This window comes from Ananas comosus, linkage group 19 (genome assembly GCF_001540865.1).
Source record: "Ananas comosus cultivar F153 linkage group 19, ASM154086v1, whole genome shotgun sequence".
Classification (NCBI taxonomy): domain Eukaryota; kingdom Viridiplantae; phylum Streptophyta; class Magnoliopsida; order Poales; family Bromeliaceae; genus Ananas; species Ananas comosus.
In genome coordinates, this window is record NC_033639.1 from 450067 (window position 1) to 477098 (window position 27032).

The following is a 27032-nucleotide window of genomic DNA, read 5'->3' on the forward strand; positions in this document are numbered from 1 at the left end:
AGCTCCGCTCTCTCTCTCTCTTCCTCTCCCGCCTCGGTGTCATCGAACAACCAAAACCCTACTCTCTCTCTCTCTCCCCCTCCTCTTCCATAAAAGCTCGACGAAGACGACGACACCGAGGAGGATCTCAACACGGCTCTCCTCTCCCGCTCCACTCCTGCTCCGCAAGGTAAAAAAACCTCACCTTTCTCCAAATTCCCGACGATTCTACTGCATTTCTGCAAAAATTTCGGCAAGATTTCTTCTGATCTCGGTCCAGAGATGCCTTTTTGCTTCTAAATCCGTCGCATTTCGTGTTTTCTTCAGCTTTTGGTGATCGAAAGGAGGGAAATGGGGGCGTCGGCGACCGCGGGGATGCAAATGGTAGCAGCGAGGCCGTGCGTCTTGTCGTCGCAGAGGATTCTCGCGTCTAGGGCTTCGGTTTTAGGGTTTGATCGGGGAATGTGCGGGGAACCTCGCTTCGGGAGCTCTCGCCATGTCTCCTCCGTTGGATCTCTTCGGATGAAGAGTGGTTTGGGGGCTCCTTTGAGGTGCAGTAGTAAGGTCGTTACGAGGGCGATGTCGGAGGCGAGCGAGAAGAGTGAGGGTTTTGGATTGCCCATCGATCTGAGAGGTAAATTTCAATTGAATTGAATAGGATTTAACTAAATTCTCTGCTAAAATTCCGATAATTTGGTAATTTAGTGACCATTCCTGGTAAAATTTGCATCTCTTGTTGCTTGATTGTAGGAAATTTAAAAACAATGGTTTGTTTTGCTTATTAACAAAAACAAGTAGATTATTCTTCTGATATGTGAAGTAGTATATATAAATTTATGCTTTATAATTTTTTTTATTTATACCACCTTTATTTTCTCTGGTTGGGTATGGACCTGCTCCACTATGGATCATTCTCTTGGAGCAAAATCTTAGAGGTCCAAAAAGTAAAAAAATTTAAACCATTGAATATGATCTACAAAGCTACATGTGCCAAATGTTAAAAGTCATAATTTTTTTGGAACCTATTTCTCATGTAACTTACAAAATGAACTTACAAGTCGGTGGCATTGATTTAAATTCCATGATAAGTTCTGTATATGGGCCTCTTTTTCGGGACTTTTTTATAAACTTCTTTTGTTTCCTGGCTATAGGTTAAGAAATCTAGTTCTACCTTGTGTCGAAGTAAATACCAAATAATCTTATTACGACTTGCCAGTTAGTTGGATTGCAGTGTTGCCATGGAAAACTTGTAGATGTCATGGCATTAAACAGCATATATTCTCTTTCTTTTTTGAATAATTGGTATCAGGTTCGCAACCGATTAATCATGTACCGATGGAAGTAAAAAAAAAACATAAAGTAGGAGTGCTAATGAGAACAAGAAAAAAAACTGACATTCAGCCCAACTATGCTACTTGACTAAATTCAAACAACAGCAGTTATATGGTGTGCTACTTGACTTCGGTACAGTAAGTAATGGTTTGTGGTGCATCATTTAGCTTGTAATCCTATTTTAGATGCTTGATTTTAGTATGGAACTTGTTATTCATGTATAGTATGAAAGTTATTATTCACATGTGTTTGACAATAACTTGGTTAATCCTAATTCCTATCTTGTTATTCCTGATGCCTAGTGCTTTTCACACTGATCTTGGTAGAAGAATAACCTTAGCTGTCCTTTACTTAACTCTGTACTGATTTTTTTTTCCCCCTCACTTTTCATCACTCAGGTAAAAGGGCGTTCATTGCCGGGGTAGCCGATGATAATGGTTATGGTTGGGCAATTGCAAAAGCTCTTGCTTCTGCTGGTGCCGAAATTCTACTTGGTACATGGGTGCCTGTATGTGGACTATCTTTCCTTGTAAATTTCTTTGATAAATTGAATGGGAAAGGCAATGCGTAGATAATATTGATTTATATTTTTCCTTTCAGGCACTTAATATTTTCGAGACAAGCTTAAGACGAGGGAAGTTCGACGAGTCACGCAAGTGTGTAATATTGTTTTCTGCACGGTTCTTTGTCTTTTTCAAATTATTAATACCTGCTTATGGTTTGGTATACTCATTCCTGTATACAGGTTACCTAATGGTTCTCTGATGGAGATAACCAAAGTGTACCCATTAGATGCAGTTTATGATACTCCTGAGGATGTTCCTGAAGATGTAAGTCCAGCATAATTATGCATTACTTTTGATGGGCTTTGCCTTTACCTTATTTTGTAGATTTGAAGCGCGACATATTATCTTGTTCAGGTCAAAGCTAACAAGCGCTATGCTGGAGCCTCAAATTGGACAGTCAAGGTAGGCGGTCGTTTTATCGACATTCTCGAGAACTGGAATCTGTTGATTTAGAGGGTGCTTTATTAACCATAAATATGTGAACCTTTTCACATTATTCGGCTGTGACATTTTGTGGGATAAATATTTCCTCCTTTTCCACAGGAAGTAGCCGAGTCTGTCAAGAATGATTTTGGAAGCATTGACATTCTTGTGCACTCTCTTGCCAACGGCCCAGAGGCAAGGCATTCTGCAATTCTGGCTTTTTAGTTAGTTTATTAATTTAAATTTTCTTTTGAATTTTCTAATAATCGGATGAACAGGTGACCAAGCCTTTGTTGGAGACATCAAGAAGAGGATACCTTGCTGCAATATCAGCTTCAAGCTATTCATTTGTTTCTCTACTCCAGCATTTCCTTCCTATTATGAATCCAGGTATATTGCTCTATTACAGAAATCAAAGCTTCATTTCTTTCTCCTGTTAGTGCTGAATAATTTCAATGTACTCAACTAAACCCTGAAAAAATTGCCTGTTTGAGGCCCCTCACCTCTAATTAGTAATCACAAAGTAGAATTTTGAACCTCTTATTATAGCCTTTAGTTGGTTCTCTGATACGAAATTTGCAGTTCAAAATTTTGCGCCGTGTGTGTATAATTGCAGGTGGTGCTACAGTATCTTTAACATACATAGCTTCTGAAAGGACAATTCCTGGGTAAACACTCTTACATGGTTGATGATTTTCAGAAATGTTTAATAATATCTGATTATTTTTGCCTTTTTGATACTTAATTTTCTAAAACACTTTGCAGCTACGGTGGTGGCATGAGTTCGGCAAAAGCTGCTTTGGAGAGTGATACTATGGTAAGCTCTTCTATAGACCGTCATGCTCTTCTTCTTTGATGTTGCTTAAAACGAGCTCTTCTAGTCATGGAGTGAATGACTAGAATAAACTTTGAACTCCAAAAACAGAAGCTCTAAACTAAAGCTTCTACTTCTATCCAAAAGCATAAATGAAATCTGAATAAGACAGCCTTTTGAGCATCTTCAGACAACTTTATTCAAACAGCACTTTTGCAGCCAGGCCATGCTGCGCTGGCCCTTATTTAATGACTCATCTTAATTCTGCTGTATTGATTGGATATGCAGGTGCTAGCTTTCGAAGCCGGAAGAAAAGGCAAAATCAGGGTTAACACAATTTCTGCAGGTATCTTTCTCCTATGAAATCCTGCTACTGCACTACAGAGTTTTGTCACACAATCTTAAAGAAGAGCATGCAATCCTGTGTAGATAATAGAGTTATATCGGCAAAGAATACATGTCATAGATCTACTTTTACCTTCGTAGATTGCTTGAACTACTACTGCCAGAACTATACATACTGTGTAGCATTGATCTCTTTATAGTAGCGTGAAAACTGTTTAATTGAACCTCCAAAAACATGTAACATCTCCCAGGCCCTCTGGGTAGCCGAGCTGCAAAAGCCATCGGATTCATCGAGAAGATGATAGACTACTCATATTCCAATGCACCCCTCCAGAAAGAACTACTCGCAGGTTCGATCTTGAGCGAATACACTTCACTGGATTCTCTTCTTCTTTTTCTTTCATGCATAATTCTTTCCCTAACTTCCTTTTGTGTTAAAATAATAATATGTTTTACAGATGAGGTTGGGAGCGTGGCGGCTTTCCTAGCGTCCCCGCTCGCATCGGCGGTTACCGGTTCGGTTGTTTATGTCGACAACGGCTTGAACACTATGGGACTTGCGGTCGATAGCCCGACCATCGCGGTGTAACCATTTGTTGTAAAAAAAAGAAAAAACAAGGATGAGCACCTCAGCAGAAATGTTTTCATTCTTCTCTTCTTCTGTTTCCCCCCCCTGTTCGGCAGTGGCATTTGCATCCTCTAATAATGAGCTTGTGTTTCGCCTTTTCGTTTCAAGAACCCTAGGAAACAGGCCCTTCGGAGGCTATAGAGTGAGTGATCTGTTGTAGTTGGAGGTGGTTTCATTAATGCCATTGGGTTTTCTTGTTGTTGTCTACATGAACAACTTTATTCTGCTTTTATCATATGGGTGTTGATTGTGGGGCTCATCTTTGTAACGGAGAAATTTGCCTGTGCGCTTTTCGGTCTAACACATCGGATTACGAATCATTCTTTTGTTTAGTTGCAGCGTGCGAAGCTGCAAACCCCTCAAAATGTGAACCAAGGATTTAAGTGCCTAGCGGCACAGGCCGTATTTATCGTATCGTATCGTGCCAATAAGTTATCGGTATGGTGCAGGTTTCGTGCCGATGACATCTCTCAAAACTTTATATTTTCTAAATTAGTAAGTAATTTGCTTAATAAAGTTTAAAAAATTTGATAAAAAAACATAATAAATAATTAAAATATTATGTTTTTAAGGAAAATAAATATTTTATACTATTATATGTTGGCATACATGATTTTTTTTGTGATCAGCACAGTTCGACATGCACCGTGTCGTACTATGTCAGTAAATTTTCGGCACGATTTTGTGTCACGGAACTTAAATTCTTGATGTGAACTCTCATGAAGTTTTGCATTCTTTTCTCCAACCACTAAACAGATCTTTCAACTGCTGAAGCACCACTCTACTGCTATACACTCTGCATGCATGTATCTCAATGGCAAAAAAATACGCTTTTGTTATTCGCTATTCATTGATTTGAGTTATTTAATAATTTTTATATTTCAATATTTGAATGCATTGACTTATTTTTACAATTTTCTTGTTTAACTATAATTTAATTAAGGGTAAAATTTTTTTTTGGTTCTCAAACCATAAGGCCCGTGATATTTTGATCTTCGAATTTTTAGTTTGTTAAAAAGTTTTGGTTCAAAAACTTTTTTAATTGGTGCAATCAAATTTTACAGTTCAATTTAGTTGCCTAAATATTAATAAATATCATGTGAAAGTACAATAATTGATGATACGACAATAATTAAAAAAGATTGAAAACAATTTTGTTAATATTTAGCCAAGCAAAGTAGTTTATGGAGCTTAATTATAATAATTTAAAAAGTTTAAATAAAAAATTACAATAAATTAAAATTTGAAACATTGAATTGTCACGCACCTCATAGTTTGAGGACCAAAAGTGTAAATTTCCCCTTTAATTAAGGGACATGAAGTTTGTATAGAAGAATCATCAAACAGCTTAAATGAATTAAAAATTTGGGTACCGAAATTGAAATTTAAAAAGGGTTAAATAATTGAACAATAATGGACCAAAGTTTAAATAAAATTTTATACGTTTTTATCGCAAAATTTATGATACAGCATTTATCTAAAATGAAAAAAATAAAATAAAATGGTAGCACATCTTTTGGCTTGACAAGATAACAGAGTTAGAACAAAATATAGCACTACATTTATATGCATTGACTTGTACTTTCACTACAAAAATTCTCCCAAATTTCGGATTAGCGGAGTAGATAATATTCAAGCCAGTGAAATTGGTGTTAGAATATACACATGGTCAAGAAGGGCCAAATAACTTAAAATGATACACCAAAAATATATCAAACCACAAACATGAACCTAGTCGCAAGGCTAACCGTCGAAGAGGCGCCTACGCTTGCGATGGTCGCCGGAGTTGGCGTTCTGGGGCGAATCCTCGACCACCATCTCATCGTGCATGACTAGGCCCCGGTTGCGGGAGAGCTTCCTTATCGGTGTTCTCGGCCCGGCCCTCGCAGCTTCGCCTCCGCCTCCGCCGCCGCCGCCGCCGCCATTTGCACCTCGAGGATTCCTGTGCGGCATCACTTCCTCACCAGCTACAACATTTTCCATCATCAGCTGCAGTAAAAACAGATTACGATTAAGTGCAAAACTAGAATTTGGCAAGCAAAACTCTTTTAGGTAATAATTCAGTGAAATAACTCGAGAGATCACGCGAAAATTTTATGGCCACTTAGTGAACCAAATTAAGTCACTAATCTATAATTTGTTGCCATAAAAAATTTCAGTTTGTTATTTACAGTAACATTTCATCCATTTAATAACAATCTTTTGTTTATAATGTGCATCTGGAAGGGCTTATTCTTCTGCGAGGCAAAAAGAGAACTGTGAAACAATAATATATCTCGTTAGAGGTTTGAAATGTAACAGAAGTTACGGCGGATGCTGAATACGGCTCAAAATCAAGGTGAGTATGAACTTTAATAAAAAAAGACTAATGCGAAGGCAATTAAAACAATGACAATCATGAATAGAAATTCAAATGGCTCAAATGGCAACTTGAACATGAAACCATACAAGACATATTCCATGGGTGCTGAATAAGGACTTTTGAGTGACAATCAGGTCTTAAAATTAGTTGGGGTAGCTTCATACTGATGCTAGAAATTATCATTAAGGATTCATCTATTTTGCTACTATTAAAAAAATGCAAAGAGGAAGAAACACCTTGAATGAATAAAGATGATGACGAAAGTAATTATATTTCAATACCTTCCAGTCCTTAAAATCAAATCTGAAGACAAAATGGCTGTAGGAGACTTCACCAGATGTCACTGAACTAGCAGCAGGAGCATTCCTTGGAGCTAGGTAACAATGGATCAATAAAATCAGTTATGTTTATGAAGAATGAGCACAAAATCAAATAAACTGGAGAAATGAAAAAAAGAAGAAAGAAACAAACAAACAAACAAACTTACAAACTAAATGATGCCCGCTATCATGCACATCAATTTGAACCCTCCCATCTTTCACCAGGAATGATAGAGCAAAGATGTTCTCTACTGTTTGTGCAAAGGATTTTCTGTTCAAAACCAGATTTTCGAGTCTCACACTTTTTTTTCGCCGCAGTATATCAAACATTACAGACATATTCTTATCAGTGTCACTTTTCACTTCCTCTGACTCACCAAGCTGTACGCCAAAAAAAACAGAGATGAAGAATGTTAGAACTCAGTGTTAATACACAGACGTCAAGCGTATGCATGACATGAAATCTATTACTCATTTAAATATAAATCCTAATAAAACCAAACAAAATCTAGACAATGCTATCTAGGAACCATAGACCAAGTAAAATGGCATACAAAGTCATCCTTCGGAAAAGCTGTAGACATATTTCAACATAACGAAATGGCAAAATCAACCAATTGAATGAACAAAATATGCTGATAGAACGAGCCAATTTGTTGTTAATTACCTCCAGTAATAACAATAATAATAAAGAAAAGGAAAAAAACAAAAGCTTAGCATTTAGACTATAGTATTTCCAAAGAACCAAATAATAGAAAACAAAGATTTAAGTTATAAGACTCCAAAATAAGTTGCACCTTTTGCAGTTCCAAATACAGTTTGCATAAAATTTAGTCATAAAAACATAGTATCAAACAACATTTTACATCTAAAGAAACAAAATATTGGCAATTAAGACTAAACATAGCAATACACATTGTCAGCATAGGAATCCAATGGCATCAGATCAAAAAGAAAAATATTAACCTCTTCTGGTCGAGTGCTTTCATTTGGCCTCGTCCTACGGTTTCTATGAACTACAGCCACCTTACGCTGCTTCACCTCCATATTCATGGGACCAACCCTGGCAAGAATAACATAAATCAAACACAACATTCGCATTCAGCTGCTAAATAATTATCTAAAATAAAATTAGTATAGTTAATAAAATTAAGATTTTTAAAAAGTCTGGTGCCCATTTCAAGAGGGATTATAGTTTAGGTAAAAGTTCTGTACGTTTCCACAATCAATGTTTAGTGAGGAAGATAAGATCAATTCTTACATGGTGGAGCACCCAGAGGCCTCCATGAAAACATGAGAGACACCAAGGCCAACATCTGCCCACTTGAACAGGTTTGGATTGTTCTCTACATCCGATCTACTGAAGTTCTTAAGCAATGCAGCCACAAAATCAGAAGGTGTGATTCCTTCACCCGATTGAGACCTAACTGATGTCACCAATGTGTTGGCGAGGTCCAATAGAGCCTCTGCATCTGCCACTTGTTCCCTGGGTTTCTGAACTGTAAGTTAATTGAACACAAGAAGATTAGTATTCCTGCTTTCCAGGATTAGAACAGCTGGAATTGAAACATGAGGGAAGCATGCTTTTCGGAAGAGCTGTTGGAAGAAGCACTACTAGGTTTACTATTTAGCTCCCCTAATTGCTTTTCATTGCAGCACAAACAGAAGCAGACGCATCAAAAAATTGAACTTTTTCCGCTTTCAGCTATCAGAAGCATATTATTGCTTTCCACCGCAACAAAAGCCTCATATTCTATGTTTCCAAAAGAAACAACTGTCGATTTTTGGTGCAAATGTGTTTGAGAAGCCAGAAATACAGTCACTTCATTTTCAGAAACAGTGCGGACCTACCAACAAATTTGAATTTCTTAACAGCACAAGGAGAATCGTATAGAATTTCAAAAAACAAATGTCATAAGCAGCGTAGATAACCATCTTCTACTAAATATTGCTGCAACAATAGTTGAAAGAAGCACGAATCCGATGCCTGGGAAACAACTTTTAGTCATCAATAAAGAAAATACCATTTTAAAAAACCTAAACTGTTGAGGAACCCTAATTTGAAATGGCAAAAAATATGACAATTCCCAAAATCTATTTATCCACCCAAAAGGGGACTCTGCATATTCTTCAGCCCTCGAGACCAGTTAGATCAATAGCATGATTGGATCAAACAATCAAGATACACTATCTTACACTCAAACCCAGTAAATTTGTTCATATATAAAGTAAATTTAACTGTTAAAAATAGATTGTAAGCCAGTTCATTCAATAAAAAGCACTAATTTAAGAAAGATTTGTGGTAGATGTTGCAATTGTTAAAAAAAAATTGAAATTTTGATCATAAGGACACCGAATTAAGAGATCCGTACAGTAGAATTTGCACAATGTGAAGTAAAACCAAGAACTAAGGAACTAATTACAACTTTGGGAACTACATAAGAAGCACATCGACAAGAAACCCTACCCAGCTGGTGCAAGCTCTCCACTTGGCTGATGATGGTCTGGAACTTATCCGAATCCGCTCTCGCCACATCGTCCCTCTCATCTGCACCAAAACCCTAATCCGATTAACCCTAGCTAACAAGCGAGCGAGCAAGCGAGCAAGAGAGAGAAAGAGAGAAAGAGATCACTACCACAGATTTGGCTCTTTACAGCGAGGTAGCGAGACCGGAGAACGCGGCGCTCCGCCACGCCCTGGCGACTCGTCTCCCCTCCGCCGCCGCCGCCGCCGCTGCCGCCGCCGCCGCTCGCCGCCGCCCTCTTCGCCGCCGCAGTCGCCATGGATGGAGCTCGAAGAGGGCTCTCGAGGGGAATCGAGAGAGAGGAGAGGAGAGGAGAGGAGTCGATTTGAATTGAAAAGGGGAATTGGGATGTGATCAAATTTATTGCGAGGGAGAGGGAAAACGAAAATGCGAAAATAGGGTTTTTTAGGAACGAACTCGAAGCGGAATTTGAAAAAGCGAGGTGGTAAATATGCGTAGAGACCCCTCATCTATAGCATACGCTGAAAAAGATTCATCACATTTTTACATACTTAGGTTAAAAATTTTATCAAGATAATTTTTTTATTAGTTATCGTAGTTAGTTAATTCGGATTCGACAAAAATTCGGTACGGATATAATACGAAATTTATTTGTATTCAAATTTTTAAATTTATTGAAAAATACGGCTTAAAAAAGAATGGTTCGCCAATTATTCGGATACGTGATTTATACGAAAATTATACGTTTATTAATTAAAAATTTGAGATAAAAAATTCCACTATTAAATTAAATTTGTTTTATAGATTTATGATGTTAGCATAAATAGTTATAATTCTTAATAAAATAGTCCACAGTCCACACTTATATATATAAAATATAAGATTTTTTATTCAAATTTTAATAATCCATGACTAATTCATAAATAATTCGGCTAATCCAAAAAAATTGCGTTCTATTCTGTATTTTAGAAAAAAATTGCAAACGAACTGACTGTTTAATTGAAATTTTTAATAATTCAGAAATAATTCGCGAATTAACTAACAGAGTTAGTATTTAGCCTTTTTAATTGATCTCATCTTGTTCACTGAAAAATGAACTAAATTTATTAAAAAAAAAAATCAACTATGAATTTGATAAATTTCTTTTTTTTTTTTGAGTAGACGTGAGTGAGTTCTTTAATCAAAAAAAATAAAAATGAGGGCCTATTTCAGTATGGCATGTAGATGAGGGGTCTCCATGCATTTTATCCGAAAAGCTTCGGCGATTTCGTGCGAGGGCGATTTGACTTTCGTAGCCTCCCGCTCTCTGTTGAAACCCCGAATAATATTACAAGATTATTAAATCAAATAAATTAAAACATTAGATAATAAAATTAAAATTTTGAAAGATAGTAAATTTGAAATTATTTAAGTTTAATTTTGTATATTTTTATCAATTTAAATTTTGAGTACTAAAATTGAAATTTGAGTTAAAGTTTAAGGACTACTGCAATTTTATTAGATTTTAGCAAGTAGGGGGGGTAATCCAGCTCGCCGTCTGCGAGCCAGCTCGTGTTTGGTTCGAAATTAGCTCGAAATCAAATTATTCATTTAATAAACGAGTCGAACGCGAGTTAGGATTAGCTCGCTCGTTTTCGGCTCTATAACAGATCGAATACATATTTTATATTTATATATATAAATTAATAATTATATATGTATATAATATAAATTTTTACTATTTGATTCTTAGCCCAACCTAAATATAAAGTTCAACTCAATTATAAAATGATTCATTTATATGTAAAATTTCAATCATTACATCAAAGGATAACGGGTAAAATTTTATANTTATTATTTAATTTTTAATCCAATCTAAATATAAAGTCCAACATAATTATAAAAAAAACATTTATGTAAAAAATTTCAACCATTAAGTCTAAGTTTAATGCGTAAAATTTTATAAATTTATTTTCTATATATATATTTTTTAATCCTTTTAAATTCTTATTCATAAGCCAGCTCGTATTCGGCTCGTGTTCAGCTCGTTTATAAACGAGTCGAACATGAGCCGAATTTTTCTGCTCGATGCTTCAACGAGTCAGCTCATGTTCTGCTTGTTTATAAAACGAGCCGAACATGAGCCAACCCTAGCTTGCTCGTGTTCGGCTCGTTGACACCGCTACTAGCAATTGATCCGTGCAATGCACGGATTTTAATTTAATCTTTTTGTTATAACTTTTATATAATATACATTAATTTATACAAATTAAGTTTTTATTAGTAAAATTATTGAAATCAAATTAAAATAATACTATCATGATATGCTAATAGAATGTAAGTAAATAATTTATAATTATAAAGTCATAAAGTTAATAATTTGATTTTAAAGGGCACAACCTTGCATAATATAAAGTTAATTTTTACCGACTGCCCCTAGAGCAAGTGACAAAGGGCTTGGTGGTTGGTACCCGAGGTCCCAAGTTTGAATCTTAGCTGATTCACATTTCCAGCTAAGTTTATTTCTAAATAAAATAAACAAAGCCGGTAGCATGCTACCTATCTCTCAATATATATATATATATATAGAGAGAGAGAGAGAGAGAGAGAGAGAGAGAGAGAGTTGAGCTAGAATACTATCGGTAGTAAACGAGACATTTTACTACCGATTTGTTTTCGATGATAGAGCTTCCAAATTGACAATCGGCTCCGTTAAATATGATCTAAACTATTTAAACTACTTAGAAATCAAATTTCACGCACTTTCGATATTGTTCTCTTATCCATCAAGTGAACAGAAAAATGAATGGCTGAAAATGAATATTCTTTAAAAAATGATGATAGGAGTCTTGTAATCAAGATCAAGAGTATAGATCTTGTTTTAAATAGTTTAAAGAATTTTCTAACAAAAATTCAATTGATTTGGATATCTTTACACCGTTAAACGAGAAAACGCCTCTTATCTACCATTAAAATTATAAATTTTGAAACCCTTTGATCATTAGGCAAATGATGTCGAAAAAAATTTGAAATTTGATTTCTAAACACTTCAAGTGGTATAGATCATGTTCAACGGAGCCGATCGTCAATTTGGAAGCTCTATCATCGAAAACAACTCGATAGTAAAACGTCCCGTTTACTATTAAGAGTATTCTAGCTCAACTCTCTCTCTCTCTCTCTCTCTCTCTCTATATATATATATATATATATATATATATATATATATATATATATATATGTATATATCGAACTTTTATGATAATTAGTTCCATAATTTTTGGTCTCATGAGAACTTAAATCCCGACTTCACCCTGAAACTGTTAGAAAACAACGATTATTTTGTATATTTAACATGGTATCAGCATAATAAGTTATAAGTTCAAGTTCCATCATACTTCTAATATTATTAATTTTTATTATTTAATTTAAATTCATATTTTGGGTCTAGACGTATAGAAAAATATTGAATATAAATATGAAAAGCATTGTTCTTTAGTAACTTAAACTTTCAGAAAATAACGATTATTTCGTGTTATTTAACAACCGACAATATGTGTTAGCATATGAGATATGATGGACATCAAATAAATGTTTAGTGCTTAATTGAGCTGATACATTGTGTGCAAGATATAATTTGGCACAGCAATAAGTTACCAGTTAAAAAAATCTAGTACATCTGTACATTCATGCATCACAAATTCATAGTTTTTTTTTTTTTTTTTTTTTTTTGAGAGAGATAAGTAATACGTTACCCGCTTCGTTTATTTCATTCAGAAATAAACTTAGCTGGAAATATGAATCAACTAGGATTCGAACTTGGGTCTCGAGTACCAATCACCAAGCCATTTGCCACTTGCTCTAGAAACGGTCGATACAAATTCATAGTTAAAATCTAGTACATCTGTGCATTCATGCATCACTGCTTCGTTCTTCCTCTTTCCCTCCTAGTATTTTGATTCAACCATTTAACCATATTAAATTGATTCTTCCCCTCAAGATACGAAATTAAATTAAATAGGAGGAAATTAATAATAATAAAAGTCTGGCAAAATTCAAATTCAGGATTTTNGATCATTAGGCAAATGATGTCGAAAAGATTTGAAATTTGATTTCTAAATACTTCAAGTGGTATAGATCATGTTCAACGGAGCCGAACGTCAATTTGGAAGTTTTATCATCGAAAACAAATTGGTAGTAAAACGACTCGTTTACTACCGATAGTATTCTAGCTCAACTCTCTCTCTCTCTCTCTCTCTCTCTCTCTCTATATATATATATATATATATTCTAGGTACTTCAAATACTCTAGATCAAGTTTAACGGAGCCGATCGACGATTCGAAAGTTGCAACATCGAAACGGCCTGGAAGCACGGAAGGCTTCATGCTTCCAGAAACATAGTAGCCTCACTCTCTCTCTCTCTCTCTCTCTCTCTCTCTCTCTCTCTCTCTCTATATATATATATATATATATATATTGGAACACAGTAAGTAATACTATTTTCAAGGTACATTGAAACCTTCTATGAAATTGCGTCATGTGGCGTCGGTGGTTCACTTGGAATCATGCTTCTAAAATACGATATACTAGTATAATAACTCGTGTGATGCGCAGATAATTGAATAAAAAAAAAATAGTGACAAAGGAAGAGAAAACGACAATGAAAAAAATGACGATGAATGGTGGGATTCATCTTATCGATGAAGGAAGATAACAGTAGAAGGAAGAGGAAGAGAAACAGCCACGCTCACTGCAAAGATGTGATTTGGTTCTGTTCAAGCAAAAAAAGAAAAATCCGGTTCAATTCAAGCAAAAAAAAAAAGGAAAACTTTAACCAGTTCCGGGTGGAGTTCACACTCGACATTGATCGGTTTGGTTTAAGCAAGTAAAGAAAAAAAAAAATCCGGTTCAAAAATGGAATCATGGAAACATATGAAGTATTTGGGCAAGTTTGGCCCAATGCAACAGGTTGACCTGATTCGGTTCAAGCAAAGAAAGAGAAAAATCAGATTCGGTTCGAGCAAAGAGAGAAACATGTGTAAGACTTGAACCGCTTTGGAAGAGCCCACACTCAACAATGATCGGTTAGGTATATCTGTACCCAGTGAGATCCCTAGAATTACGGCTCAATTACGGAATGGCCCCCGACATTTTGCCCACACCTCAAAAATTGTTTTACATAAAAATTTTTAACAATGCCAATTTTGCACTGTAATTAATGTATTATCAAATAAAATAGGCCTATGCGTTATGATTTTTATATTTATTTTAATGGTTTTGTGCTTATTTAATATTTTAAAACTTAGATGGGTAAGCAATGCATTTATATCAACATAGGGACGAAAATTATAAAGGCGGGTCTATTTGAGAAATAATTAATATATATATATAGGATAAAGTACAGGGGTGTTTTTGTAATTAAGCCTAAACACCGGGTCTATAGACCAGTTCCATGCAACAGCGTTTCCAATCTCCATTGGTATTCCCGTTAAAGCCTCCACAGCAAAGAACGAGCGCTCAAAAAAAAAAAAAAAAAAAAAAAAAAAAAAAAAAAAAAAAAACTCTCTCTGTTCTCTACGATCCGATCCGATCCGATGGGTTTTGGAGATTAATTAATTGGTAATAATTTCTCTTCACATATTTTCTTTCTCAGGTGGATTCATCTGCAGGTATTTTGTTTTTTTTTTCCTTTTTTTTGCTAGATTTTGGAGTTTAATTTGATGGGTATCTCGATTTGTTGTTTTGATAAGAGAGATCTCTCGATTGATTCATAGATTGGGATTGCACAATTTTTTATTATACTCGGTAGATGATTCGTTAATTAGATTAAATTTTTGGTAATATTTATGACATTATGCTGTAAAATTTGGAGAATTATTTGGAGAATTATAAGTGATTTATGTAATAGAATAGTGAGGATTTTGGTGTCTTGGTATAGATACCAAAAAGAGATCTGATAGGAAACGACACAGAAATAGTTTTAGTGGAAATATGTGAGTCATATCATGTGCGCTGACGGAAAAGATAATGAAAATGATGACGGTCTAAAATATATATTGGAAATTGAACATGTAATCGCAAGGTATTGAAGAGACATTAAAGATCAGACCTGGTACCATAGTACCCGTCAAATCAATCTGATAGAAAACGATATAAGATCGTGTTAGCTCTTAAACGTACCTCATTTTGTATGTCGGGACGGGCGGCTCCCGTTGACGGTGGAGATCATGTGAGTAATTCCATGTTGTGATAGTCTAGTAGACATATGTGGAATTGAATATGAACATGTAATCGCAAGGTATTGAAGAGACATTAAAGATCAGACCTGGTACCATAGTACCCGTCAAATCAATCTGATAGGAAACGATATGAGATCGTGTTAGCTCTTAAACATACCTCATTTTGTATGTCGGCACAGGCGGCTCCCGTGGATAGTGGAGATCATGTGAGTAATTCCACATTGTGATAGCCTAGTAGACATATGTGGAATTGAATCCGTAATTGCATGGGGCTAAAGGGATCGTGAAGATCAGTTCTGATACCATGTTACCTATTAAATCAATCTGATAGGAAACGATATAGGATTGCCTTAGCCCTTAAAACTCATTTCATACATTGGCACAGGCGGCATGTCGTGACCATGCCAGACCGTGCTGATTAGCATGACAATCCTTGCTTCGCATGTATTAAGCATCGTTCGGTCTTCTTGTATTGCTATATGATTCGGTTGCTGTGGCTTAGGAAGTTGAAATCATTTGTAGAAACGGGCTTTTGCACTGGTTTAGAATCTCAGTTTCTAAGTTTGAATAATTCTTTTATTTCTCGTGTGTATCATTATTTTTCTAGTTAATTTAGTATATGGCAATGATGTTCTATTTCTGCAATCGAAGATAAAATGTCTCAACTAACTAATGGATGCTCTGTTATACCTTCTTCATGGGAAAAGAGGCAGGTTAAAGATAAGATTGTTATTGTGCACCTGCCAAATCTTCATCTTAGTGAGATTTTGTTTTCCTTTCTTTTTTTTCTTTTTTTTTCTGGTGATAGGTTTATACTAGCAATACATATACGGAATCAATCTGAAATTATGCTACTTACAGAGGATTTAGGCCGATCTAGTGTAACAACTCTGATATGTTTCTTTATAGTTGTAACAACATTTCTTAGTGTATTCTAGAGCTCAGATTGTCCTCTCTCTCTCTCTCTCTCTCTCTCTCTCTCTCTCTCTCTCTCTCTCTCTCCGAATTCAGTCCCTTGCCATAAAATAATCCCTTGATTATTGAATAATTTAGGATCTTTGTAATTAGGTTTCAGGTAGTATAACTTGGTGAAAATGTTGCATTTCGTTTCCACAAAGAAAATAGTCGAGTTTCTTTTCTATCTACTGTTTTCACCAAACCTTTATTGCTTTAATCGCCACAAAGAATTTTGCTTCATTCTTGAGAATATTGTACTGAAAAATCTCTTTAATCTGTTGCCTGGATCATGGTATTTAGAGGTACCAGTTTTGCTGTTTTTGCTCCTTCCGTTTACGGTTATAGTGTTGAGATTTTCATTTATCCAAAGATAGGGAAGGTCAACAGCACGGTCGCATCATTAAATTCAGATTCATGCCTTTGTGTAGAAGAATCTTTTTTTTTCTTCCGGTATTTGTTTTATTTTATTCCTTTGTTATCATTTTCACATTCCATTCTACGGCATGCATTTGGTCGAATCCATCGCAGAAATGAACCTCTTATGTTATATGCTGTTTTCTCCTTTCCTTGCCTTGATTGACATTGGAAACTGATACTTGTTTCTGTTAAGCAAATTCCTATCTTTTTCCTCTTTCCTTTTTGTGTTTTTTTTTCTTCGACATAGTATTGCTGTTCTGTTTGGAACATATTTTGAGAAAGCTCAACTAATAGTTGAAATGTAAGAATCATGCTATGGATACTAGTTGACTCTATTAGTAAATTTTGCCCAATTAGATACTCTTATTGTATTGCACTGCTTTTTGTACTTCAGAATTGATTTACATCCTTGGTTATTGGAGTTTCCTCGCTTTCATAGTTACATTTTCAGAATGTAGAAACCAAAGTACTATTTAGGGGAAATTTGTTTAATTAGGCAATGGAATAAAGGAGTGGTTGTTCGTCGCGCAATTGAGCACTATATATATATATATATAAAGGATCTAGGTTAGAATACTAATTAATAGCACTTAAGTCATTGGTGCTATTAGGTTTTCGGCTTTTGAATTAGGAAATGTGCGGTTAAGATGATAGTGATTCTCTAGAGTTGAGTGGGTGGTTGGTTGAATAGTATGATCTAACGGATAAAAATGGTCAAAGAAATAAATCTAATGGCAAAAAACTCGATAACACCAAATGCTTGATGTTATTGATAGTATAGTAGCTGGACTCTATATATAGACTCTGTTTTGGTATATCATTGCAGAATAATATCTGTTTTGGAGAAAAGCGATAGTGCATGTGGAAGTATTATCAACAACTAATGTACATGTGAGAAAAATTAATAGGCTGTAGCATTAATTGTTTTATCTGATTTTTGTTTTCTGAGGCTTGAATATCATTCATAGCTTTCTCTAATTCTTTTCCACTTAATTGGAGGGAGGAAAAAAAAAAGAAAAAGAAAAAGAATCTAGTCTAGAAACATGAAGCTGAGACTTATTATGCTTCTGGAGCTCGAAAACCACCTTAGCTTCAAAATTTCGAATGAGAAACTTAGTTGCTGCTTCGCGTTGAGAAGCTTTATGAGAAATCATGCACAACCAAAGCTTATAAAGTGCCTCAAAAAGTGCTTTTCCATTTCAACAATTCCTAGAGCTTGTCTACTTAGAAGCTGAGTTCCCACATCTGCTCACTTATCTTGGAACAGGTAACACCCCAAAATCTGCTAGAGATTGATGATTCTAACTGGGATGATGCATCTCAAACAAAATGAAACAGCTCACATCCTCAAACAAGCTTATTCAATGAAGACGATTTGTTTTTTGTACAGAGCCCGATCAGAGTTCATTTTCTCCGCCGAAAAGGTACAACTCTGAAGCGATGATTTTGCTGCGAAATTTTGATGTCACAAGCACATACATAAGTGTGATGGAAAATTTTCCGAAACAGGGCCTCGTCGGGTGAGGCGAATCGCATGTGAATTGACGCGGCGCCATCCCTGAGCAGAAACCGATCACTGTCGAAGGCTTCTTGAGCTTCGCCGCCCGTATGGTAATGTGGGTCCTGAAATCTTGCTCAACCATCTTCTGAGCCATGAAAATATAAATGGGTTTCATTAGAATCTAGCACCAGAAGAATGGTATATCCTAAAGAGTGGGATAGATTTTGAGAGACTACACTTATCACAGAGTTGCATTTAAATGCATTTACTTTTCAGCACATTCATTAAATAGTAAGAGGAATGTAAAAGTGTATGACATGATGAGGAAATTGTTTACCATTTATCCTTTTCAAAGAGTTGTAGCAGTAAATGAAAAAAAAATGAAAATCTTTTTCCTTTTTTGTTTCCTTTCCAATGTAAGTTTACATGCATCAATAAGATGTTTGCTATAATTTACATTACCAACCTACAAATAAAGTTTTACACACCACATAGATATCTGAGAACAAGGACAACTGTATAGAAGCACTTTCTTGATGCCTAGAATACATTGGACAAAATAGAACAGAGAAATGGCGAATCAATATTTACCGCTTTCACCATCAGATGCCTCGGCAAGCCTTGCAATTGCGTCGATCAAAGATTGCTCGTGGTCCTGCACAGAAGAACAAGTCGCCTTTTAAGGTTATTGATTGATTAATTGCCTTAACTGACGTAATTTCAATTTACCTTCAGCATTTTCTTTGCCTTCTCAATCTCCAGGGGATCAGGGTGACTCACCGCAAAAACCCTCTCCACCTGCTTGGCATCAAATGACAAAATGGAAGAAATACAATAGTTATGTAAAAGCGCAACAGAACTTCGCAATTGAACACGCCCACTAGCAGCCTTGTTTGGCCTGGTTGGAGCTTCTACAATATTTGAGAAGAACTAGTTGAAGAAGCACTAACAGCTCTTTCATTAAAATACAATCAATATAGCTCCTTGTCAAAACATAGGGAAGTGAATCTTCTCCCTTTAACGCCTCAAAAGCTCATTTCAGCTTTCCTGAGAGAGCAAGTACTCCCCAACATTTTGCCTCCAAACAGTTTGACTCTTCAAGAATTCCTGCTTTTGCTCTCAACTACAGTTAACTCTACCTGAGCGTTGAGCAGACTCGAAAGTAATGATGTGGGGCTTCTATTCTGGTGGGAAGCAGAAATGAGATTCTAATGCCCAACTCCGATTTGGAGCCTTTTTATTTTGCTGCATAGAGAAGCTTCTAAAAGGAGCATACACGAAAAGGCTTCTAGTGCTTCTCCTAATAGTACGACTCAAATATCATTACGCCATTTGTCGTGGCTAAATAAGCCCAAAGATTTGCTAACACACCTCCTTGATGAGTGTTTCCGTATGACGGATTTGAATGTCGCCGGATCTCTTCTTCCCAACACCATTTTGCGAAGGGAAACTTTTCATGGGCTGATTTTTATGGGGCCCTCCTCTTCCGCTCCCCGCTCCTGGAAGGGCGCCACCACGGGCCGTCGACTTCTTAACCCCGCCACTTGGTGCACCCCGACCTCGGTGATGGATGCCTGGGTCCTCGCCCTCCCACCTGATGTCCTCCGGAGAAATCTGCAGCAAAGTAGTTCTGTCAAATTACAGACAACTAGCTATAACGTCCAATATTTGGTCGCAAGCTGAAAAATAAAACGGAATGAACAGAAGAAAACAGTTAATCCAACGAGGACGTTTTCGAATAAAGAGTACACAAACACATTTAAAAGAAAAGAAAAATCTAGGGTACAGTTTGGGTTCTGCCGTAAGGTAGAATTTCTTTTACAAACTACTTGAAACCTATAAGTCAAGAAACTATCAGTTAATAAAGAAAATATAGGAAAAGAAAAACTCTAACACCATTGCCAAACATTTTGCACCTCCCCCAAACGACGGTTATTTCTCGAGCTTTGCTATTTCAAAATACTATTCGGTGACAAAGCTAGATCTTGCCTAAGAATAGAACTTCACATAAATTATAAATGGATGATGCCAGGTCGACAGCCTACAGGGTGACCAAACTTTACCAATCTGTTCACTTAGAACCATGTGGCAAGTAAATATTCTATATATATTATAGCTAATCACTTGCAAACAATTCAGTCTACAAAACATTAAAGAAGAAAAGGATAAGATATTACACTGACTCAAGCAAGAACATTTTTCCTGTTATAACCATCAGAAAAGTGACATTTATTATACTCCTCATTATTACCTAGAAGAATCAAACTTCCACATTACAATAGAAAAGTTTCCAATAAAAATAGCACGTTCTATTAGAAACATTTAGCTGCTTTAGTTTCACAAGCAATAACATCTCCTTGCATATTGAACTTAGTCAGCAGGCACTACCCATATTTCTGGGCCTGTCTTCTGACAATGGCACATGTTTGCCCTAATCTTACTATGCGTATATATCCAGCTACCCAGATATTCTTTAGCGAACACATATTTCGTAACTTTGCCCTTGCTGTAAGCTAAATAAAAGAAAGGGTCGCAAAGAAAAATAACCTCTTCGAGATTGACCCACTCCCACGTCTCATTGTTTGTGTTCATATCATATACCAGAGCATGCAGACCCTGCAAATAATTAAAAAATGGTAAGGTTGGCTAGCACTCTCTGCCACAGAGAGAATATGAGCAAAAGATCAATAACACCAACCTCAACAGGATTATAATCTGTTATTACAGCCTCATAAAAGTTATTATCTTCAGGCCACCTTGTCAGGACTTTACGCCCAATAAGAGAACTTGGTGGTTTTACAGCTTGGCCCCTTCCATTAGGACCTGTAGAAGTATACTGCATGGATTTCATTGCAGACGCACTTGGAGCTGTCTGGCCCTAGAAAGCAATAGGAATGACAGACAACTCAACCCGCATTACAAAATAAATATTTTTTTAAAAAAAAAACTAGAAACACAAGCAATACATACACATCCCCCCCCCCACAAGCTTGGTATATGCATTCTGGTATTTCGAATACCCGGCTTATCTATGCAGGTCCTTGTAGAGTCTATCTACAGAAAATGTTTTTGACATATGAACCAATGGAGAGGCATGCATGCAAAGAAAAAATTCACTCTTTACAGGCAAGCACAAAGCATATCCAGTTTGCACAATTTTGCACATCTGCCTGGGCATATATCCAAAAGACAATCAAAAGAAATTAACTTACTGTCACAGATTTAGATTTCTTCCCTCTTCCTCCGGGTGGAGCTCCCTCTTTTGCAGCTAACGACAATGGCTGCATCAAAGCAGCAGCTGGTTGCAAGTGAAGGGAAGGAGAAGGTGCAAGAGAGGGTATAGATTGAGATGGTTTTTGCCTCTTGCGAGAAGCTGATACAGTCGGACTTGGTAAGGGATCATTTACTGGTTGAGCGTTACTAACTAGACCGGTTTGGAGTCCACCAGCCTGTCTCCATTCCCTATTTATGTTAAAGAAATGATTCAAAATAACGATAAGACGTCGAGGGGAATATCCTGTTCTGTTTTGCCAACTTTATGTATAACAAGTTATTCAAAAGAGAACCTTATTCTCCGAATTATGTCATCAGCATTGACCCTGTTTAACAACTCTCTGTGCTCGTCATTGGATACTCTCAGCTCCTTTCTAAGTTCGCTGATGAGACTTTCCTTTTCCTGAAGAAATGAGGTGGATGCCAAACTAAAATTAACGTCGGAATGCAAACTAAAAAGGAAATAAAATAAAAGAAAAATTATGGATGCCAAAGAAAAACTACTGATGGCAGATAATGAAAGGGCAAATACCCATGTAATGGCATCTGACTGAGCCTTAAATGCTCGAAGAATTGCACTATATGCTTCCTGCTCAATCTGGTGTATTTGAATCTCCATATCGTTCTGTACTCTCGGGTATGGAACAGCACCGACTATAGCTCTTCCATTTCCAGTGACACGGCCCACTCTTGGCCCCCTGTTCTGGTGTGAAGGTGGAAGATCATCATCAGTTCCTGCAGTAGTTTAAAGAAGCTTAATCAATTCAGAGATTCAAATCACAAGATTACAATTGCAAATTAGCAGGCAAAAAAAGTGTTTATCTATACAAAGAAAGCTTTTATGCAAAATATGGAACTTAGAGTACAAAATATAACAAAATTGAATTGGCAATTGGTTAAGGGCATGTTTGGCCCAGCCAAGGGTGTACTGCGGTTCGATAAGTAATGCTGTTAGGAAAAGCACTAATAGTTTTTCCGATAAAACTCCTTTCAAGAAGCTTCTCTGCGCAGCAGAAGAACAAAATTAGAGCTTCTGCCTTTGGGTTGCAAAATCACATTTCAACATCCACTACAATATACGCTCGACACTTAGTTGCATGAAATAGATGGTAAGGATTTTTGAGAAAGTCATTCCCATAAATCATGCTGAAACATCACTTCCATATGAAGAGAGAAGTACATTGCATCTGAGGATTACGACTGTGAAGTATGAAACAAAAAACAGTACAGAAACACACTTCCTATTGCAGATTAAATCCATGAAACTTCAACACAAAGAAATGTTCCAGTTTTACAAGTGACGAAATCAAAAACTGTAATTAACATTGACAAAAAAAGTTAGTACTTATCATGCACACATTTCGTATAGTACTCGATTCTTTCGGATACAGATGAAAATGAGTTTGGCACAACAAAATTCCACAAAATTCGACAAAGTTATTTTGTAAAAAACCTAATGTTTCGCAAACAAGATAATCAACAATCGCTGGCAAGTGAAATTATGTGAATTTTAAGTACATGTAGCAGAACCTAGAGCTAATTCTCTACATCTCCGCCCTAAACCCTAATTCGCTGATCCCTTAAACGGCCTTACCCAGCAATCTCCCTAGCAACATAAAAAGATTAATTTGTGCCATCAATTGAAACCTAAAAAGGTGAGCAGGATCTGCGCAACTCACCGCTACTATCCGAAGGCCCATACTCCATTGCCGCGTTACCTCAAGATCGAGCTCCAAAACCCTAGAAAACGCCGCGATCGCCACGGAGAAGCAGCAGAAACAGCGATTCCTCCCGAATCGGCCCCAATTTGGATCGAAAAACCGCGAGACTCCGCCTCATCGACGCCGATTCCTCCGCGTCATCGCGAGAGCTCGATCTTACGCCCAGCTCCTAGGGCGAATTCGAGCGCGAGCCGTAGCTTCGGAGAGATCGATGAAGAGCGAAGGGGGGGAAGGGAGAGGGAGAGAGTGAGGGTTTCGACTTTCGACGGAGCAAGGAAGGGAGTGGAAAAGGCGGACTCGAAACGCATCGCCCCCCTAGATTTTTCCACAATTAAGACTTCGTTTGAGTTCCGGCCCTTCCAGTAGACCGGGTCTACATTGGGCCGGTAATAGGCCGGATTGGGTCCGGTCTATAAACCCAAAAAAACCACTTTTAATATTTAGGCCCATTTAACACTAGTAGATTAAATATAGTTGGTGAGAAAATGTATAGAAATATATTTTTATATATTTTGTGAAAAATAGAAAAATATATGGACGGATTGTTACGTGCTGAACCAAATAGAATTTTTTTTTCCATCATACTTTCTTATTAAGGGGTTGTTTGGTTCCTCCAAGAAATATAGAAAAAAAATTTCAAAAATTTTTTTTTTATGAAAAATTTCATTTTTAATCTTTTTCACCTGTTTGGTTTTTTAAAATAAGGGTTAATTTTGTACAGATCCCTACAAATATAGTTAATGATAAATATATTCCTACAAAGTTCAACTTTTATATATTATCACTGTAAAAGTTTTGATGTTTTCAAATATATCCTTACCGTTAGAATTCGTTAGAAAAAAATTTAGTTAACCATAGGTTAAATACTTAACCCTAGTTAGTTTTTAATATTTTTACCCATCTTATATTATACTGTTATGGTCTTTGGAGGAATATATTTGTAATGGCAAAATTGAAAAAATAAACAGTTATCTAACGGTTCTCTAACGATAATAATTCAGAGGAACATATTTGAAAATATCAGAACTTTTAAAGGGACAATATGTAAAAATTGACGTTTGTAGGAATATATTTATTATTTACTATATTTGTAAGAATCTGTATAAAATTAATCCTTAAAAAAATTAGCTATTTTGGAAAGTTTCTTTCCAAATCTTATTGGGTACAAGCTTTTTCATTTTGCCATGAAATTTGAAAAATATTTTTAAAAAATTAGTTTTCTTTGAAACTAGACAGACGGGCAGATGAACGGAAACTGAAAAAGAGATTTTTCCCTTGAAAAATAAATTTTCATATTTTTTAAAGAAATCAAACACCTTTTATATTAGCAATAAATAATATTTATTTAACTAATAAATTGAGTTATGAAACTTGATTGTAATAGTTTTAAAAATTATAATAAAAAATTATAATAAATTAAAATTGAAGTATAAAAATATTATTCATTTTAGGGCTTTTTTTTCATTTGGCCTCCTTAATTTTTTTTTTCACAAATAGCTCCATCAAATTTATAATTACAGTTTTGGTCTTATCCCGACCACGCATGCACCACATCAGCGTCACACAAACTGGCTGGGGAGGGGCATTAAGTTGAACACGATGAATAATTCAATTTATATTTCTTCCTATTCAATACTTATATTTTTTTCATAATACATATATTTTTTTAGACACGGTAAATCATTCACCGTGTTTAGATACAATGAATGAATTACCGTATTCAACTTATTCCAGCACCTCCACTTTTGCTCCCGTGGTGCCTACATAATGCCTGTGTGGCGGAAAGGAGATCAAAATTATAATTATAAATTTGATAAAATTATTTATAAAAATAATTTAAGCCCTCCATTTTATAAATTGAGGATCAGGCGTGGAATTTGTCCTAATGCATTTAAATTGATAAAACACATGTGGAAGGACACTATACAAAGTCAATTGTCTAAATACTACTAAGATAACATCAACGGTTGTTACGTTAGCCGCATGCAGTTTATTATGCGTCATCTTGCATACGTGGAACAGCGCGCGTCACCGCTGACGCAGCGAAACAAGCATCATCATGGAAGCTTCTATGCGGACCGCTGCCTCCGCCGTTCGATCTTCCCGCCTGAATCCATCTCCACCGTTCATTTTACCGCACGATCCGTAAAGTAGGTGGTGAGCCGTGAGTGTATGTAACGTTTTTTCTTTCTCTTGTGAAAAATGTTTTCTTGTAGAAAATATTTGATGAGCTAATTAATGAATAAAGATATATCTAATCAAATTCCTATGCATCCTCTCTCTCTCTCTCTCTCTAGTTTTTCTTTTTCCTTTTTTATGATTTAATTGTGTAAATTTTTAAACCATATTTGAATGTCGGTGTAAAAGATTCAGTAATAATTTATTCTGTAAATTTTTTTTTTGCATGATTAGAAATAAATAATTTGAAGTTCGAATATTATATTCATTTTAACATTCAACCACACTTATTTTTAGCAAATATTGTGAGATTTTAGAATAAATAAAAAAAGATATACTAAATATAATGTTCATATATTCAAACAGGACCTTAACCTAAATTAAAAAAATATATTTAATATAATGTTCGTGCATCCAAACAGAGCTTTACGCTTACATTGAAAGTAACACCCGCCGAAAAGTATTGTGTTCTCTTTCTCTCTCTCTCTCTTGTTTTTTTTTTTTTTTTCCTTTTTTTATGATTTAATTGTGTATACATGCACCTTACTACAAATCCTTCAAACCAATTTAAGTACATCAGCAGGGACGAAGCCAGAAATTAAGATTTGGGGGGGCCAAAATTTAGATTTGATAGGAAAAAAATTCGATCTCGGATAGTAAGAAAAAAAAATTTGTCAGATTCACAGATAACGATAATATGCCAAAAAGGAATAAGACTGTAAGAGTTGAAGGAAAAGGACCAAGAAATTCGAAAGAAAAATTAAGACACAAATTTTGTTAAAAAAATTAATTTGGCCCCCTAAAATTAAAATTTATAATATTTTAATTTTTATTATTAAGGACTTTTATATAATTTTAAAAAATTTAGAGGGGGCCATGGCCACTGTGGGCCCCTCAATAGCTCCGTCCATGTACATCAGGTTGAATTCTAAGATACAAACACTAAATTTTTAGACCAGAATGTCAGAATAAAATATTCAATAATAACTTATTTCGTGTAAAATTTTTTTAAAAAAACTTTAAATAATTTTTCTGTGATTTCACACTTTCTCATTTTAATACTCTGAGGTTTAAAATATATCATTTTCGTATCCTGTGGTTTTATTTTTCTCTTTTTATTATTCCCTCCGCTATTTTTTTTTGGTACATCAGTGTCAAAGTTTTTTGAGAAATAGGTAGCACGCTACCTGCTTTATTTATTTCATTTAGAAATAAACTTAGCTAGAAATGTGAATCAACTAGGATTCGAACTTGGGTCTCGGGTACCAACCATCAAGCCCTTTTGCCACTTGCGCTAGGGACGGTCGCTACATCAGTGACAAAGTTAAAACTAAATGGTAGTAAAGTGAATATTTGATAAATCTAGGTGAGATATCTAAAATTTTTTTTATATAATTTAATAAAATATTAAGGGCGTGTTTGATTCGAAGTCGGAGTCGGAATCGAAATCGGAATCAAAATAAGCTGGAATCGGAATCGGAATGACTCATTACCTAATTCCGTTTGGTTCATC

General features: G+C 35.7%; 3 protein-coding genes and 1 long non-coding RNA gene across 6 annotated transcripts; 2 read left to right on the forward strand and 2 right to left on the reverse strand.

The window, feature by feature from the left end:
- LOC109724954 (enoyl-[acyl-carrier-protein] reductase [NADH] 1, chloroplastic-like) lies at positions 1-4346 on the forward strand. Its single transcript, XM_020253953.1, has 13 exons — positions 1-169; positions 307-613; positions 1710-1819; positions 1912-1967; positions 2057-2141; positions 2232-2279; positions 2421-2495; positions 2579-2690; positions 2917-2968; positions 3066-3117; positions 3403-3460; positions 3711-3809; positions 3918-4346. The coding sequence occupies exons 2-13, from the start codon at positions 331-333 to the stop codon at positions 4046-4048; spliced, it is 1161 nt and encodes a 386-aa protein (XP_020109542.1). The 5' UTR covers positions 1-169; positions 307-330; the 3' UTR covers positions 4049-4346.
- LOC109724955 (non-structural maintenance of chromosomes element 4 homolog A) lies at positions 5560-9701 on the reverse strand. 2 transcript variants are annotated; one of them, XM_020253955.1, is made up of 7 exons: positions 9406-9701; positions 9237-9317; positions 8031-8268; positions 7736-7841; positions 6937-7150; positions 6731-6822; positions 5560-6076 (listed from the first exon to the last, which is right to left on the reverse strand). In XM_020253955.1, the coding sequence occupies exons 1-7, from the start codon at positions 9551-9553 to the stop codon at positions 5831-5833; spliced, it is 1125 nt and encodes a 374-aa protein (XP_020109544.1). In that variant the 5' UTR covers positions 9554-9701; the 3' UTR covers positions 5560-5830. The 2 variants fall into 2 exon arrangements, with proteins under 2 accessions (XP_020109544.1, XP_020109545.1); XM_020253956.1 differs by having other exon boundaries at positions 5582-6076; positions 7736-7832.
- LOC109724738 lies at positions 14759-18701 on the forward strand. Its single transcript, XR_002220058.1, has 2 exons — positions 14759-14852; positions 18114-18701. It is a non-coding gene; the product is annotated as an uncharacterized LOC109724738 (long non-coding RNA).
- On the reverse strand, positions 18022-23641 carry LOC109724736 (protein EMSY-LIKE 3-like). 2 transcript variants are annotated; one of them, XM_020253662.1, is made up of 10 exons: positions 23300-23641; positions 22153-22355; positions 21914-22023; positions 21560-21809; positions 21046-21225; positions 20895-20963; positions 19719-19961; positions 19077-19145; positions 18939-19002; positions 18022-18489 (listed from the first exon to the last, which is right to left on the reverse strand). In XM_020253662.1, the coding sequence occupies exons 1-10, from the start codon at positions 23325-23327 to the stop codon at positions 18482-18484; spliced, it is 1224 nt and encodes a 407-aa protein (XP_020109251.1). In that variant the 5' UTR covers positions 23328-23641; the 3' UTR covers positions 18022-18481. The 2 variants fall into 2 exon arrangements, with proteins under 2 accessions (XP_020109251.1, XP_020109250.1); XM_020253661.1 differs by having other exon boundaries at positions 18022-18492.

What these genes read in the sequence shown, in the direction of transcription:
- LOC109724736 (XM_020253661.1), bottom strand. Translation starts at nt 23,327, where the DNA reads ATGGAGTATGGGCCTTCGGATAGTAGCG. An exon ending in GACATAATTCGGAGAATAAG is followed by an intron (nt 21,810 to 21,913) that starts GTTCTCTTTTGA and finishes TAACATAAATAG; the next exon opens with GGAATGGAGACAGGCTGGTG. An exon ending in AGTGGGTCAATCTCGAAGAG is followed by an intron (nt 19,962 to 20,894) that starts GTTATTTTTCTT and finishes ACTTTGCTGCAG; the next exon opens with ATTTCTCCGGAGGACATCAG.
- LOC109724954 (XM_020253953.1), top strand. Translation starts at nt 331, where the DNA reads ATGGGGGCGTCGGCGACCGCGGGGATGCAAATGGTAGCAGCGAGGCCG. An exon ending in CCTTCCTATTATGAATCCAG is followed by an intron (nt 2,691 to 2,916) that starts GTATATTGCTCT and finishes GTATAATTGCAG; the next exon opens with GTGGTGCTACAGTATCTTTA. An exon ending in TCTGAAAGGACAATTCCTGG is followed by an intron (nt 2,969 to 3,065) that starts GTAAACACTCTT and finishes AACACTTTGCAG; the next exon opens with CTACGGTGGTGGCATGAGTT.
- LOC109724955 (XM_020253955.1), bottom strand. Translation starts at nt 9,553, where the DNA reads ATGGCGACTGCGGCGGCGAAGAGGGCGGCGGCGAGCGGCGGCGGCGGC. An exon ending in GGAGAGCTTGCACCAGCTGG is followed by an intron (nt 8,269 to 9,236) that starts GTAGGGTTTCTT and finishes ATTAACTTACAG; the next exon opens with TTCAGAAACCCAGGGAACAA. An exon ending in AAAGCACTCGACCAGAAGAG is followed by an intron (nt 7,151 to 7,735) that starts GTTAATATTTTT and finishes TTTGGCGTACAG; the next exon opens with CTTGGTGAGTCAGAGGAAGT.